Here is a 16,644-nt window from a genome sequence, read left to right on the forward strand (position 1 = left end):
GTAGGGTTCCTCCAAGTACTCCCATATCTCCTTGGTGGTTGAGCAACCTACAATGAGGTACATGCTCTCTTCAGTCATGGTTCCTGAAATTTAAGTCCTTAATAGAATATCCTGCACCTCCCAGCGCGGATACACAAAACATTCACTATTGAAATTGACATGACACAATACCCGAAGAGTATGATGTGCCCGGCCTTACTTCTCTTGATCCCCACCCACTAATGGCGAAGTCAGAAATTTCATCTAGGGTGTTCAAATTTGAAACAAGTAAAAACGATCTCTGATAAACGGTGTTCAATATATATTATATCACCACTAAAATCTAATATTTTTACTGATATATACCATGTACGTTTTTGATAAAGACGGTCAGTTGACCACCCTTTAGTCTACGTAGCTTCGCCCCTGCTACCCACCTCCTGTAGAGGCGGGTCAATATCAATATATATGCCAGAGATTGCTTTTAGCTTTATCTTTCTAGAGACGGGAGAATTCCTTCTGTACAAAGTAGAGTGGGGATTCCTATCTTATACAGAAAATTCTGCTATCTAAAGTAACCTTGCAGGGGGCTGCGTGTAGCAATTTAAATCATCATCAGTTGATTTGCACAACCATCTGCAACGGCTGATACACTTTTTGTCTGGCTTGTCTTCATTAATCAACTTAGTGACTTTCATGACTTGCATTAATTGTAGTATCTGTGTTCTCCATATCAGATAATTATTAGGCTTAAGTTTAAAATCCTTAAATCTGTGTTTTGCTTTTTTACTTGCCCTGTGGACTTTGATATTATATTAGGTATGAATTAGTTGTAATTATGTCGGGTTATGTTTGATTCCCATGTCAAGATAATTACACTTGCTCTCTCTGATATGTTAATTATTGAGTGGCAGTTTCTTCTAGTGACCCTCCATGGGCAAGGTTATTTATTTTAGGAAGGCAAAACGGATGGTGACTAAGGGTAGTTTGTGGTATCTTTCATTTGTGATGGATACTAGTGATTAGACTCTGACACTTGATATGATCCTAGGCGTTAGTAAGTTCAAAAAGTATTTCCAAAGGACCTAGCATGTGTTTTATCTCATCGTATTATGGATTTCGGTATGAATACCTTATAAGGTTTACATTGTGCATTATGACTCGCGTATATGGTTTTTTTTTTTTTTTATTTTCGAGAGGTTTGGAGTTTATTTAAAAGAGTAATTCTCAATTGGAAGCTTTAGGTTGGAAGAGTTTACCAAAGTTTGGCTTTTATGTAAATGACCGGAGAATCGGGATTTGATAGTTTCAATAAGTTTGTATATATGGTGATTTTTGACTTGAGCCTATGTTCGGATTTGAATTTGGATGTTCCTAGAAGGTTTCGACTCTATTTGTCAAACATTGGCAATTTGAAGAATTGAAGAGTTCACGAGTTTGATCGGGAGCTGACTTTGAGACTATCGAGGTCGAATTGTTATCCTAGGAACTGGAATAGGTCCATTTTGTCATTTGGGACTTGTGTGCAAAGTTTGAGTTCATTCTGTATTGGTTAGATTTGAATCGGACGCTTGGTTTGAAATAGGAAGTTTATGAACTTAAGAGATTGATCTTCTTCGACGATTCTTAGATTTGATGTTAATTTTGGTGTTTTGAGCCTTTGAATAAGTTTGTATAATGTATTTGGACTTGTTAGAATGACTGAACGGGGTCCCGTGGGGCTCGGGTGACTTTCAGGTAGTTTTGGGTTATTTTTGAACCACTCTATGATTGTTGATGTTCTAGTTTTCTGTTGATCTTCGCGCTCGCGGTCAAAGGGTTGTGTTCGCATAGAGTAATTTTGGGAGGTTTCTGTACTTCGCGTTCGCGAGAGGATGGGCGCATTCACGATAAGAAGCTTCGCGTACGCGGAAGGCTAGTAAGTTTGTGATCGGGTTCCCAACGGACATTTGCGTTCGTGATGAAGTAATCCTGGGCGAAGGCTTTTTGTGCTTTGCCATCGCGATAGCTTAGCTAGGATCGCGATGAGTACTGCTGGGCAAAGTACTTAATTTTCCAATTTCGAGACTTTGCCTATTATTTCATATTATGATCTCTAGACTTCGAGTAGAGGAGATTTTGAAGAGCAATTTCACTACTACAATGGAGGTAAGCAATTTTCACTTTGATTTGGCTTTATATCTTGATTACCTGAGGATTTCTACACCTAAAACTTGAAATTTTAAAAGAAAATTTGGGGTTTTTGCCTGCACTTTTAGAGTGTGTATTTTGGAGATTTGAGTACCGATTGGGATACGTTTTGAAAATTAATCATATTTTTGGACTCGGCAGGTCATGGGTCATCGAATTTTTGTATTTGTTTCAGATATTGGGTACATAGATCTGGGTTGGCTTTCGTTGACTTTTGGAGATTTCTTCAAAGATTGAAGTTTAATAGAATAGGATCACTTCCTATGGCATTGTTGACGTCCTTGGATGATGTTTGCCTTGGATTTGTGAGATTGGAGAGGTAGATCGAGATTTTTTACGCGATTTGAGGTTAAACACTAGCCATATAAGGTAAGTAACTTGTCTAAACTTGAATTTGAGGTTAATTTTCCATTGGTTATTGTATTTTCTTCCATTGGTTATTGTATTTCTATGTTTTAGGGGGAGACGTATATATGAGATGACGAACGAATATGCGTGCACCGTAATTACTCATGATCCGAGTAGTTCATAGGCTATTATATGCCTTGTTCTACTATCATGTAGCTTTGTAATCATATTTTTTTCATTATATGATTATGTGAGTTATATTCATGCTAGAAATCATGTCTAAGCTGTCTACTTAATTGTTTGAGACATATGGTAGGGATATTTTTTCTATATTGTGTTATCTACCTTAGCCGTGTCATACTGCTCAGTCATGATAATTATATCCGCGTGTTATATCTTTGTCTATGTACAATTTTGATATGTTATCTCACATATTATTGGTTTCCTTGTATGTGACATAAGTTTAAGCTGAATTGTGGCACGTGGTTATATTCCGTGTTGTTTATCGAATTGTGTTTCTGTGAGATACTGACATATGGAAATCTGAGAGGGTTGATGACTGATTTTGGGCCATAGAGCGATTTTGGTATTGATATTGAGGTGACGCATACACCAGGCTCGAAATTAAGCTAAGTGGTATTAATATTAAGGTGATGCGTGCATCAGCCCCATGTCGGGCTAGATGATACTGATCGTTGACTTAGATCTAAATGATGCTTGGGCAAGGACATGTCCCTCTGGAGTCAGGTATTATCTGTGGATGCAAGCACAAGATCATACATATGTGCTTGAGAGGGACTTATGTCACGCACTCGTATAGTGCTGAGTATGTGTATGTCAAGGTCCATTGGCTTTGAGCCAGGCACTGTGAGCGTGCCTATAGTATGTTTCTTGGGCATTGTGGACGAATGTGCTGATATTTGTTTATACTTGATGATTTAACTATAAAAAAAATTATTGATCTGGCATGTATGACTGACATGCAGGCATGGAGTTGTATTATCCCTCACGCTAGTTGGTACTTGGTAACTGTACTTGAGGATTAGAGCTTGATATTACAATTTTATCCTGTTAAATACCCGTTTAAGTGAATTATATAATATTTGTGCCTTGATTATTATACCTGAAAAGCGTGCCCATTTTTTCTCTTATTGCATTGCTATGAGTCTGTTATCATTGAGCTATTCTCTTTCATAGGCTATTATTTTTTTGTTCCTCGGACTTTGCCTAGCTGGTCACTGCTTTTAGCTCGAGGTTAGGTGTGTTTTCTATTGAGTATATGGGGTTGATTGTACTTCTATTGTACTCTGCACTTCATGTGCAAATATAGGTGTTGTTGATCGTGGTAGTTACCCGTGAGCCGGATCCAGATTAGCTGGAAGATTGTGCGGTTGCACTGTTGATCCCTTTGCAGGCTTTGACGTCCATTCCTTATTTCACATTAACATTGTTTAGTCTTCCAGACAATATTATATTTTATTCAGACCATGTATTTACTTATTCCTTGGAGCTCATGCACTCAAAAGAATAAGTCCTTTTATTTACATATTATTTCGACACCGTTTTCGGTGAAAATTTTGGATCGTGACAATCCCAACTTATAAGATGATTCCTGCCAGAAGGAGGTAAGCAAGGGGTTCATTAGACCAAGTGTCTTCTTTTAGGATGCTCTAATCTTGTTTGTGAAGAACAAGGACAAGTCAACGTATATTTATATTTGTTATATATAGTTGAACAAGGTCACCATAAAGAACAAGCATCCTTTATCACGTATTGATTACTTGTTTGATCAATTATATAGTGTTTTCTTTTATAAGATTAACTTGATTTCTGGATACCATTAATTAAAGAAAAGAGCATCAGATATTCCTAAGACAACTTTAAGAACTCGTTATAGGCCCTACGAGTTCATCCACAATAGTGCAACCATCAGAAGTGAATTCATCCCTATTGCCTCTATCACATAGATATGCGATACTCAACTGATTATGCCTTAAACCATTAACAAACAAATATTATCTATAGCATGGGAGAGTGGCTTTCCTATTTTACCTACATCAATCATTTCACCTTTCTGACCGTTGCCAAAAGCCACTTTCCCTCCTTGGAAAGCTTTAAAGGTGAAGAAATTTGATTTGTCTCATGTCATATGCCTTGAGCAACCGTTATCAAATAGTTTTTCTCCCTCTCAACTTAGCTTGCAAGACAGATTATTGGTTACTTTTAGACATCCAAATATTTTTGGGTTCTTTTCTTCGAGATGTACACTAACTCCTATCTTCTCTAACCCTTTTTAACTTCATATGTTTAGCATTTTTCTCAAAGGCTTTAAACTTGGATAAGCAATCATAACTATGATGACCAGTGTGATCACTAGTTCATTTTTGCTTTTCTTGTGGGCAAAATATATAAGTTACCCCTTAAACTATGGATCAAATCTCCGTTACACACTTTTTGCGGATGAAAATTATCTTACACACTCAACATTTTCAGAGTGTGCCTAAGACACGCCACTTTTTTGTTTGACCACTTCTACTCAGAGATTGCATCACACGCGCTAATTAAATTGCGACACGTGTTATAACTCAAGGGAAAAAAATATATTTATATCCTAATTGATAATATTCAAGTAAACAAAAAAAAATCATAAACAAATTCCCCCACCCCCACCCCCACCCCCACCACATGTCTCTTCTCTTTTCCACCCCATTGTCCCCTCCGCATATCCACCATACTTTTCTCTCCGATTAACCGGAAAATCCCCTCGTAAAACACTCTGTTTCTCCCATTCTTTAAGAAAATACCGATTTTCTTTTATTTTATTTTAGGTGATATCTGGAATAGGTTATCAATTTTGCACCAGTTAAGTTATAGCAAAAGTATGCAACGAATCCTCCTCTAAAACCTTAGCAGCCATGGCAGAGAACCCACAAGAAAAAATCCATAGACTCCCTTGTTCTGCCACTGTCAGATTCATATAAATGAAACACCCATTTCTGCCACTGTCAGATTCATATAAATGAAACACCCATTTTATTAATTTCTTTCCTATTCAGCTTGAAGAAGAATCTAAACTATTTCACCGGTTGGATTTTCGAGCAAAACTCCATCGCTGACCAGAAAAAGACGAAAAAGAAGAGGGTTTCGCTGATAAATCCATGGCGTTGGAGAAAAAACACAGATGGAGATGTTAAATCCAAAGATTGATACTCTTTTATTCCTACTTGGATCTACTAGGGTGTTTGAATGTGGGTTTATTGTGGGAACAAAACAATAAGCAGGGTTGGGGACGAAGGGGTTGTGACCCAATTACAAAAATTAAATAAAATTTTAACACGTGGCATTTTTAATAAATAATTTGATAGCAAAAAATCAAATTTCACGTGCTTCTTTTATGTGTAAATACGCGAGCCAAAAATGGTGTGTACTAGTACACTTTAGAAAGGTTGCGTATGTAATATTATTATCGTCCACAAAAAGAGCGTAAAAGAGATTTGAGCCAGAGGTATGGTGGGTACTTATGTATTTTGCTTTTATTGTGTTGTTCAGTTAATCAACTCTAAAAATTGCTATGAAGAAAATATGGAGGTACATATATCATCAATGCAAACTTGAACTATACAAGGTAACATATTTAGTAGCATAAGGAATCCATATTATACAAGTAAACAGGTAATAAAATCCTACCTCACAAGGAATAGATTCATCACCTTAAATCTCACATAGCCCAAAAGATCGAGAGTATACAAACAGAATATGATGACACCATCAATTATGATCTCCTCTTCATAATACAAGGATGTAAGTATATACTATTCCAAAATATAAAAACAACAGAAAATCTTATTAGACAGCTTGTGTCGAAAACTATAGTGGCATATTTCTATATGAAAGAAGACACAAAATATTAGAAATAGGTAAATACCAAAACAGCAAAGGAAGAAAGTACAACGGTGGGGTTGACAACGAAATTCAATTGCAAGATTCTTCTTTTAAGAAAAGGTTTGACGCCATGAGATCTGTTAAAGAAAGTATACTTCCAAGCTCATAAGGGCAGTTCTGTAAAATCACCATGTTAGTTAGTTAGTTAGTCGGTTATTACACTGTTAACAGATCAGTTAGTTTGTTAATTAGGATTGCTTAAGACTAAGCTAGCTAGATATTATAAATAGTGTTGTACATTATCAATTGCAGTTAAGTTGAATATTAAAAGATAGATCACTTCTCTCTACTCTTCTTTCTCTCTTTCTCGCTTCTTCTATCTTCATCTGCTGCGTCTTCTTCTTCACTCAAGTCACAGATTTGTGACTTTCATTCTTCTCTAAATGAGTTCATGGTATCAGAGCACTCAAAGCTAAGTCTACACTGCTTTGATTCGATTCAAGTTTCTGCATGTTCAGTTCAATTCTGTCACTTCTTGGTTGTATCGAAAAAATTCAAGAACTAAGAAATGAGTTCAAATAATGATCAGGTGGATGGGTCTCGGCTAAATCAAACCGATTCTCATCAAAATCAAACAGCTGGACCTCAACAAGCAGGTATTGATTATAATCATCCTTTGTTTCTCCACCCTTCAGATGTCAGTGGAATACAAATTATCTCATTCCAGCTGACTGGAATTGAGAATTACTCTGTTTGGTATCGTTCTATGTGAATAGCATTGCTAGGAAGGAACAAATTAGGAATGGTGGATGGCTCTTGTAGGAAAGAAAGTTTTCCTGCCACTATGTGGAACAATTGGGAGAGAGTAAATGCGCTATTGTACTTTCTTGGATCATGAATTCCGTTAATAGTAGCCTTCTTGGTGGTATAATGTATGCATTTAATGCTCAGACAGTCTGGGATGATCTATATAAATGATTCTATAAAGTAGATGATGCAAGAACTTTTAACTTACACAAAGAAATTGCCACTCTTACTCAAGGCACTTCATCTGTGTCTGTGTATTATTCAAAACTGAAGGATATGTGGGAGGAGTTTGAGGCATTAATTCCAATCCCTGGTTGTGATTGTCCAAGGTCTAGAGATTTTGTAGGTTATCTACAAAAACTAAAGGTATACCAATTTCTTATGGGTCTCAACGAGTCCTAGTCCCAAGCAAGAAGTCAAATTCTTATGAGAAGACCACTACCAACAGTAAATCAAGCATACTCAATGGTTATAAGTGATGAAAGTCAAAAAGCAGTGGCTGCTACTTCTGGAATTTTAGGTGCAAATCCAACAATTACTACTGAGAATTATGATATTGCAATGTATACAAAAAATATGGGAAATCAAAGATATAAAAGGAATTATATGTTTTGTGTGATTTCTACAAAATTAGAGGTCATAGTAAAGAAAATTGTTTCAAGATAGTTGGCTATCCTCCGGATTTCAAATCTAAAAGGAAAGGGCCAGGGTCCTATAACAATGGAACACGAGGTACAACAACAGCTTATAATGCTCTTGCAGAAATTCCACAATACCAGCCTAATGTGAATTATCGGCAGGCATCTCAGATGACAAATGGTCAAGTCACTGATAGTTCACTGCCTCAGATAGGAGCATTCACAAAAGACCAATATGAGTAGATATTACAAATTCTAAACAAAACTAACCTAGAAGGCAACAACAATAACTGTTCAGCAAATATAGTAGGTATGAGTACAGCCTTGTTAGTTTCAAATTATCCAAAAGAATAGATTATTGACACTGGTGCAACTAATTATATAGTATCTGATATTACCATGTTAAATCATGAGTCTACAGTTGAAAATAATAATCCTAAGAGAGTATGTCTTCCTAATGGTGAAATTTCAAATGTTACCCATACTGGAACTAGTTCAATATCTGCTAGAAGTACACTTAGCAATGTTTTTCATTTACCTCAGTTCAAATTTAATTTAATGTCTGTGTCAAAAATGACTAAGGAACTAGCTTGTGCTGCAACCTTCTACCCTCTTTTTTGCATTTTCAGGATCTCTTCAATGGGAGGGTGAAGGAGATTGGTAAAGAAAGAGATGGCGTATACATTCTACTGAGTCAACATGCTAATAAAGATATGAATTTCAGCTTCCTTGTAAAGGAAGTGCTTAGTACAGAAGATATAAACCTATGACATAAAAGATTTGGTCATGTGTCATTATCTGTTCTTAGGAAAATAGTTCAGAATAAAACTGAGTCCATAGCAGAAGTATTAAATAAGTGGAATGTGTGTCCTTGTGCAAAACAAACCAGATTACCTTTCCCAGCAAGTTGTATTAAAAGTACTGAGTGCTTTGAACTAGTTCATATGGATATTTGGGGGCCTTATAAGGTTCCTACATTTGATGAAAATAGATTTTTCTTGACTATAGTTGATGACTACTCTAGAATGACATGGATTTATTTGTTAAAATTGAAGTCTGATGTGTGTGTTATTATTCAGTATTTTCTAAATTTTGTTCAAACACAATTCAACAAGACAGTTAAAATAATAAGAACAGACAATGGAACAGAATTTGGTAATACTATCTGCAATAATCTCTTTAAGAAATTAGGCATTATTCATCATAGAACATGTGCTTATACTCCTTAGCAAAATGGAGTAGCTGAGAGAAAACATAGACACATATTAGAAGTAACTAGAGCTATCAGATTTCAAGCCAATATACCTATTAAATTTTGGGGTCATTGTGTTCTAGCTACTGTATATATAATTAACAGACTTCCTTCATCAGTTATAGGAGTTTCACCCTTTGAAAAATTATACAAAAGGAAACCTTCTCTGATTCATTTAAGAGCTATAGGGTGTCTTTGTTATGACAAAATTATACAAGAATTAGACAAACTGAAACCAAAAGCTAAATCTACAATACTAATGAGATATTCAGAGGTACAAAAAGGTTATGTCTTATATGATTTAACTACTAATTCTTTCTTTGTAAGCAGAGATGTTATTTTCAGGGAAGATGTATTTCCACCAGGAATACTACTACATCTTCATCTCCTAAAGTTGTTTCTCAACATAATTTAGACAATAGACAACTTAAGGATACAATCAACAACTTGTTGATCATTCTCAACCTACAAACACTCAAGACTATGAAGCAGACTACATAGATACAAGTGCAGAAGAGATTCCTAACTCAAACTCACAAGCTATCACAGAAACTGCCACTGTTAAATCAACAACAGGATCATTCAACAATTATTCTTCCTACTGCTTCAAGAAATAGTCAGCAGAATCAACAAAACAACACTACTAGAAGATCTGGCAAGGAAAAACATCCTCCAATATGGATGAAGAACTTTCTTTCCTTAAATGTGCATCATGATGTCAGTTATCCAATATCAAACTATCTTTCTTATGAAAACATCTCACCAAAGTATTAAGCCTACCTATCTACATTTTCTACAACAACTGAACCAAACTCCTATGCAGAAGCAGCTAGAGATCCTAGATGTGTAGATGCAATGAAATCAGAGTTTGAAGCTCTTGAAAACAACAACACATGGGAAGTTGTATCTTTGCCAGAAGGAAAAATTGTTATAGGATGCAAGTGGATATACAAAATCAAATATAAGGCTACAGGAACGATAGAGAGATTCAAAGCTAGACTTGTAGCTAAAGGCTATAGTCAAAGAGAAGGTATAGATTATCAAAAAATCTTCTCTCCAGTAGTTAAAATGGTAACAGTTAGAATTGTTTTAGCAATTGCAGCCTCTAGAAAATGGCATGTGCATCAGATGGATGTCTATAATGCATTCTTGCAAGGTGATCTCCATGATGAGATATATATGGATCTTCCACAAGGATTTAAGAGTTAGGGAGAGTGTAAACCTATGTGCAGACTCAAAAAATTCTTGTATGGACTTAAACAAGCACCAAGGCAGTGGAACTCAAAGTTGACAGAAGCCTAATTGAAGTTTCAGTTCAAACAAAGCCCTTATGATCACTCATTATTTGTTAAGAAAATTGAAAATGGAACTATAGTTGTATTAGTATATGTAGATGATATGCTTCTAGCCGAAGACAATCCAAAATTGATACAAGATATAAAAGAAGCTCTTCAACAGACTTTCAAAATGAAGGATCTAGGAGAACTAAAGTATTTTCTTGGAATAGATTTTGCAAGGTCAAAGCAAGGAATCCTAATGCATCAAAGAAAGTACTCTTTGGATCTAATATCTGAGCTTGGATTAGCAGCATCTAAACCTATCAGCACACCTATGGACACAAACATAAAACTCACTGCAAGAGAGTTTGATGAACATTTCTGTCAAGACAAACTAACAGAAGATGATGTACTAGCAGACCAAGACAGCTACCAAAGACTCATAGGTAAACTGTTATACTTAACTATTACTAGACCTGACATCTCATATATTGTTCAAACTCTAAGTCAGTATCTACAACAACCAAGAAAATCTCATATGGAAGCTGCATTACGAGTTGTGAAATACATCAAGAATCAATCAGGACAAGGTATCCTTCTGTCTAGCAATAACAATGAAACAATCACATCATATTGTGATGCTGATTGGGCAGCCTGCTAACACTCCAGAAAATCAGTTACAGGCTACTTAATCAAGCTAGGAGAATCCCTGATTTCATGGAAATTGAAGAAATAGACTACAATCTCAAGAAGTTCTGCTGAAGCAGAATACATGAGTCTAGCATCTACTGTTGCTGAATTAACATGGCTACTGGGGTTATTAAAAGAAATTGATGTGATAAAGTGTAGGTCATTCTTTCTAGCACAAGCTGCTCCAGCCGCCTTAGTCAAGTCCAATTCACTTGGATTGATTCCGGTTGGGAGTTTCCAGTCAAAGTGATACAACAATTGAGCCAGTGAAAAATAAACATTTGCTAAACCAAATGACATTCCAGGGCAAATTCTCCTTCCGCTACCAAAGGGAAAATATTCATAATTATTACCAATATAATCCATAGAGTTGTGTTCAAATCTCTTAAGTTTAAAGCTTTCTACATCATCCCAATATTTTGGATCTATTCCCATTGCCCAAACATTAACAATGACTTTTGTTTTCAATTGAATAGTGTAGCCGTTTAAGTCTGTTTCTTCTCTACATTTTCTTGGAATCAAAAGAGGTAGTAGAGGATGGAGTCTGAAAGTTTCTTTAATGACCATCTTTAGGTATTTGAACTCCTCGACATCAATTTCACCAAAAGTTTCTTTCCCTCTCAAGATTTTTCTTACCTCTGTTTGAGCTTTGGAAAATACACTTGGATTCCCAATTAATTGTTGTTGATGAAGTTTCTGTTCCCGTAGCAAATATGTCCTTCATTTTGAGCAAGTTAAAATATTCATTTATCTTACACATGCTAGTTGTTTTGTACAAAATTCTTGACTAATTTCTATTAAAATATTCAAATAATATCTTTGTGCTACGCTTGTGCTACTACCTTTATTCTACATTTTTGTTGTGGGTGTTGAAATTATATTTCTGTTGTACTTTTCAACAGTGTAAATTCGGCGATGAAAGAAAGATTAGTAGTCCTATTTGAAAACTAACTAAAGAGACTCTTTAAGTACCAAAAATAATTATGCAATTTGAGAACGCAAGTGTAATGTAAAGACAAATCATAACACGTCATCCCATTTCTCTCTATATGGCGGGGGTTTGTAAAGACAAATCATAACACGTCATCCCATTTCTCTCTATATCGCGGGGGTTTGATTGGATAAAAAGTTTAAAAAAGAAAAGAATATTTTCGAAACTTGTAGTTGTCGGGCTCATGTCCATATTGTCCAGTCAAAAGCTCAATGGCCTAATCATATTCTCTTTTGGTTTCCATTTCTATTTGGAATTGGATTCGGTTTATTCCTATTTTGAGTAGATTTTGTCTTTAAGAGAAAGCACCGCTCATGAACTATAAATAGGACAACCTTGGAGAATTATTCTATGCTCATTGATACAAATCTTTGAAAGACTTACGCACATAAGAGTGGTTTTTGAGAGAGCTTTCGTCAAGAGAGAAGAGAGAAGAAAAATATTTGTTTTCCTGCAGATTTGTATTCCGACCAGCCAACATTCAAATCACCTTTTCTGATTCGTTAATCGTTGGATCGAGCTAATATTTTGACTGAATGTTCGTAACATCTGGTCTTGAATTTGAATGGTGGAGATCGGATTTGGTGGCTCGTAGCATCTGATTTCGAGCCTCGAACAACAACTTCATTTTTGTGGATTCTCATCTTTCTTCAATTGATTAGTTGTTGCTCTTGTTACAGTTGTTGCTCCGTATTTGATACTTGTTGTGTATCAAATTTGGAGAACTTTTGTAACCCTCTTATTATTATAGTGGAGTTTTTTGGATCTTTGTGATCTCGTGATTTTCACCTTCGATTTGAAGGGTTTTCCACGTTAAAATTTGGTGTTCTTTATCTTCTTTATTTTCGGGTTTGAATCTTCCTTGTCATAACAGTGGTATCAGAGCCTTGATTATTTATCCGGGTTTTTACGGAATGGAGGCGAATATGAGCAAGATGGTATGTTTAAAAGGGAGAAGTTATAATGTTTGGAGAAGCAAGATGAAAGACTTGTTGTTCGTGAAGATGACACATCTACCCATTTTTTTAGCTCATAAACCTGAGAGTGTATCCGATGAAGATTGGGATTTCGAGCACAAACAAGTATGTGGATATATACGACAATGGGTTGAAGATAATGTTCGCAGCCATATTATGAACGAGATACATGCGAGATTATTGTGGGAAAAGCTAGAGACTCTTTATGCTTCAAAAATCGGGAACAACAAATTGTTTCTGCTAAAGCAATTGATGACATTTAAATTCAAGTGTGATGACCCAAAAAGTTATCACTTGTTTTAAAATGAAACCTCCGTATTCTGAGTCCTTAAAAACCTCATTTAGAATTACCTCGAGTTGCATGCGCAGTCCGGGCGCGTAGCAGGAAAGCTTAAATATGATAATCTGTGAAAAATGATAAGTTTTGATTATAGAATGAGCTAATTTGACTTGGGTCAATATTTTGGGTAAACGGATCCGGACCCGTGATTTGACGGTCCCGGAGGGTCCATAGGAAAATATGGGACTTGGGCGTATGTCCGGAATCGAATTCCGAGATCCCGAGCCCAAGAAATGAATTTTCAAAGAAAATTATTTTCTGAAATTGTTTAAGGAACTTTGAAATGAAATTTGATTAGAACATGATGGTATCGGGCGCGTATTTTGGTTCCGCCGCCCGATACAGGTCTTATATATGATTTAAGTCATTTCTGTAAAGTTTGGTTGAAAACGGACGTCGTTTGACGTGATCCGGATCTAAATTGCTGAATTTGATAATTGATGAAGTTTGAGAAAAAGTTCTTGATTTTGAGGTTTGATTCATTGTTATTGAGGTTATTTTGGCAATTTGATCGCACGGATGAATTTGTATGATGTTGTTGAGTTAGTACGTGTGTTCGGTTAGGAGCCCCGAGGGATCTGGTGTGTTTCGGATGTGTTTCGAGAAGTTTTGAACTTAGGAAAAAGTTACAGATCTCTGAAGCCAGGTCTCATGGTCCACGGTGGAAACTTCGTGGCCGCGGTGGGCACTCCGCGACCGCGGTGGGATTTGTGCGGTCCGCGGTGAGCAAGGACAAGCCTTCGCGGCCGCTATCGATTTCTTGCGGTCCGTGGTGGAGACCTGTGCAACCGCGATTCATTTCATGCGGTCCGCACATGGCACTGGACCGCAGTACCTCAGGAAGGCCTGTGTGACCGCAGTCCATTTTGTGCGGTCCACACTGGGGGGTTGAGAGGGGTATAAATAGACGGGATTTTTAGTTATTTTCATTTTTCAAAACCCCAAAAAGCTAAGAGGCGATTTTTTAAACAACCTTTCTTCTCCAAATCAAATGTAAGTCGTTTTTAACTAGTTTTGTTCAATCATTAACATATTTTAACATGATTTCAACTTCAAATCAATGGTTTTCATGGGAAAAATTGGGTGTTTTGGGTAATACATAGGTTTTTAAAAAATTGGGGAATTGGACCTCTATTTGAGGTCCGATTTCAAAACAAATTACATATTTGGGTTCATTGGGGAATGGGAAATAGGGTTTAAGTTTGAACCTCGAGTTTTGACCATGTGGGCTCGGGGCAATTTTTGACTTTTTGGGTAAAACTTTGGAAACTCATTTTCATGCATTCAAAATGATTCATTTAGCATTTATTGATGTAAGTAAGTAACTTGTGGCTAGATACGAGCGAATTGGTGGTGGAATCAAGGGGTAAAGCTATAATTGAAGATTAAGTTGTGTTCAAGGCATCGATGTAAGTGTTTGGTCTAACCTTAGCTTGAGAGATTAGGAGTTGTGTCCTATTTGCTATTTGCTTCTTGTTGTGTACAACGTATAGGCATGGTGACGAGTATCTATACGTTGGTGTCAAGCATGACAATGGGTCTTATATTGTGATTTTCATGACTTCGTTGTATTATCCATGCCTTTGTGAGGATTTATACTTGTTGTGTAAAGTTGTGAAAAAGAATTGTGACCTGTGAACATTGAGGAGCGTTGGCTCCAGTGGTATAACGAATTGTGAAAGTATAAGCGATGATTGAAACTCTAGGGTATTGGTTCGAGTTGTGAAGTGAATTGTGAAGTAAAAGTAAGAAAGAGAAGAGATCATTATGTTGCCCCCTTGTCGGGCTATTATGAGTCGTGGTTCTCCATGCATTGTGTTCTTAATTGATATTACAGATGTTTAGGTTGATGCTTCTTAGTGTTAGGTGTTGTGACAAGTTTGGTTATAGTTGAGGTAGTTAGATGTTGTAAAAAGTTTGGTTATAGCTGAGCTGATTAGATGTTGTAGTAAGATTGGATCGGGTTGCATGCCGCAACAAATATTAAATTGGATCGGGTTGCACACCGCAACAATGTTATGTGATAAGGGATCGGGTCGTGCGCCGCAAAAGTATTGTTATTGTATTGTTGTAGATATTGAGCTATCCTTTCATATTTTATTAAGTTTCTGTTGGACTTGATATGTTTTCCCGAAGCATGTACAACCCCCTCCCATTTTAAACTGCTTATTCCTGTTTATTTTCCGCCATATATTATATAACTGCATAGGTTTATCTGGAGTCTGGTCCTAGCCTCGTTACTACCTCGCCGAGGTTAGGCCCGGCACTAACCAACACATGGGGTGGGCTGTGTTGATACTACACTCTGTACTGTGTGCAGATCCATGAGCAGCTTTTGGACAATAGTTGGAGGGCTTCCTTCAATCCATTCGGAGACCCAAGGTAGACTTGCAGGCGTTCGTAGGACCTGGCGTCTCCCTCTATCTCTATTTCCTGTTTCATTTTCTTTGTTCAGAAACAATGTATTGTATTTTTTTCAGACCTTGTATGTAGTAACTCTTAGACAGTCTGTGACACTATGACACCAGGTTTTGGGTATATGAGGTTTTAAAAGTAGTAATAGACGTAGCCTTAAGATATATAATTGTCGACTTTCGCTTAATTATTTAAAATTTCGCTTTTATCATATTATCGACTTGTGTTTGTTAAAAGAAACAAAAATGAAAGTGTAGCAAGTAGTTAAGGTTTGGCTTACCTAACTCCCATTAGTAGGCTCCATCACGACTCCTGAGGGTAGAAAATCTAGGTCGTGACAAGTTGGTATCAGAGCCCTAGGTTACATGGATCTCACAGTTCACAGACAAGCTTAGCAGAGTCTGAGGGATCGGTACGGAGACATCTGTATTTATCCCGCAGAGGCTACAGAGTTAGGAAAACTTCACATTGTTCTTTCTTATCGTGCGGATTGGTTCCTTAATGCTAATCGAACTTCTACTCTATTCTTTCGCATAAGGCGAGAACACGCGCTTCCTCATCTACCACTCAGTAGCCCGAGCCCCCAACAACAGCTCATATGAGGGGCAGAGGGCGAGGCTAAGGTCGTGCCAGAGTCCGAGGTAGAGGTAGAGCTCAGCCCCGAGCAGTAGCCTAGTAGCGGAGCCTGAGGTTGACTTTGATGACAAGGTTATGGCTCCAGTAGCTCCGGTGGGCCCAACTCTGGTCCTAGAGGGGTTTATTGCTACCCCAGTTCTTCAGGATGCTCTGGTCTGATTAGTGGGCCTCATGAAGAGTGTCACCCGAGCAGGCTTGCTTCTTGTAGCACCAACCATCTCT

At 37.0% G+C, this 16,644-nt stretch overlaps 1 protein-coding gene across 1 annotated transcript; it reads right to left on the bottom strand.

The window, feature by feature from the left end:
- Positions 1–11,057: 11,057 nt before the first annotated feature.
- Positions 11,058–11,630, bottom strand: LOC142176300 (cytochrome P450 71D7-like). Its single transcript, XM_075243430.1, has one exon. It carries the CDS (start codon positions 11,628–11,630, stop codon positions 11,058–11,060), a length of 573 nt encoding a protein of 190 aa, XP_075099531.1.
- Positions 11,631–16,644: the final 5,014 nt, after the last annotated feature.

Source organism: Nicotiana tabacum, chromosome 22 (genome assembly GCF_000715075.1).
Source record: "Nicotiana tabacum cultivar K326 chromosome 22, ASM71507v2, whole genome shotgun sequence".
Lineage (NCBI taxonomy): Eukaryota > Viridiplantae > Streptophyta > Magnoliopsida > Solanales > Solanaceae > Nicotiana > Nicotiana tabacum.

What these genes read in the sequence shown, in the direction of transcription:
- LOC142176300 (XM_075243430.1), bottom strand. Translation starts at nt 11,630, where the DNA reads ATGGTCATTAAAGAAACTTTCAGACTCCATCCTCTACTACCTCTTTTG.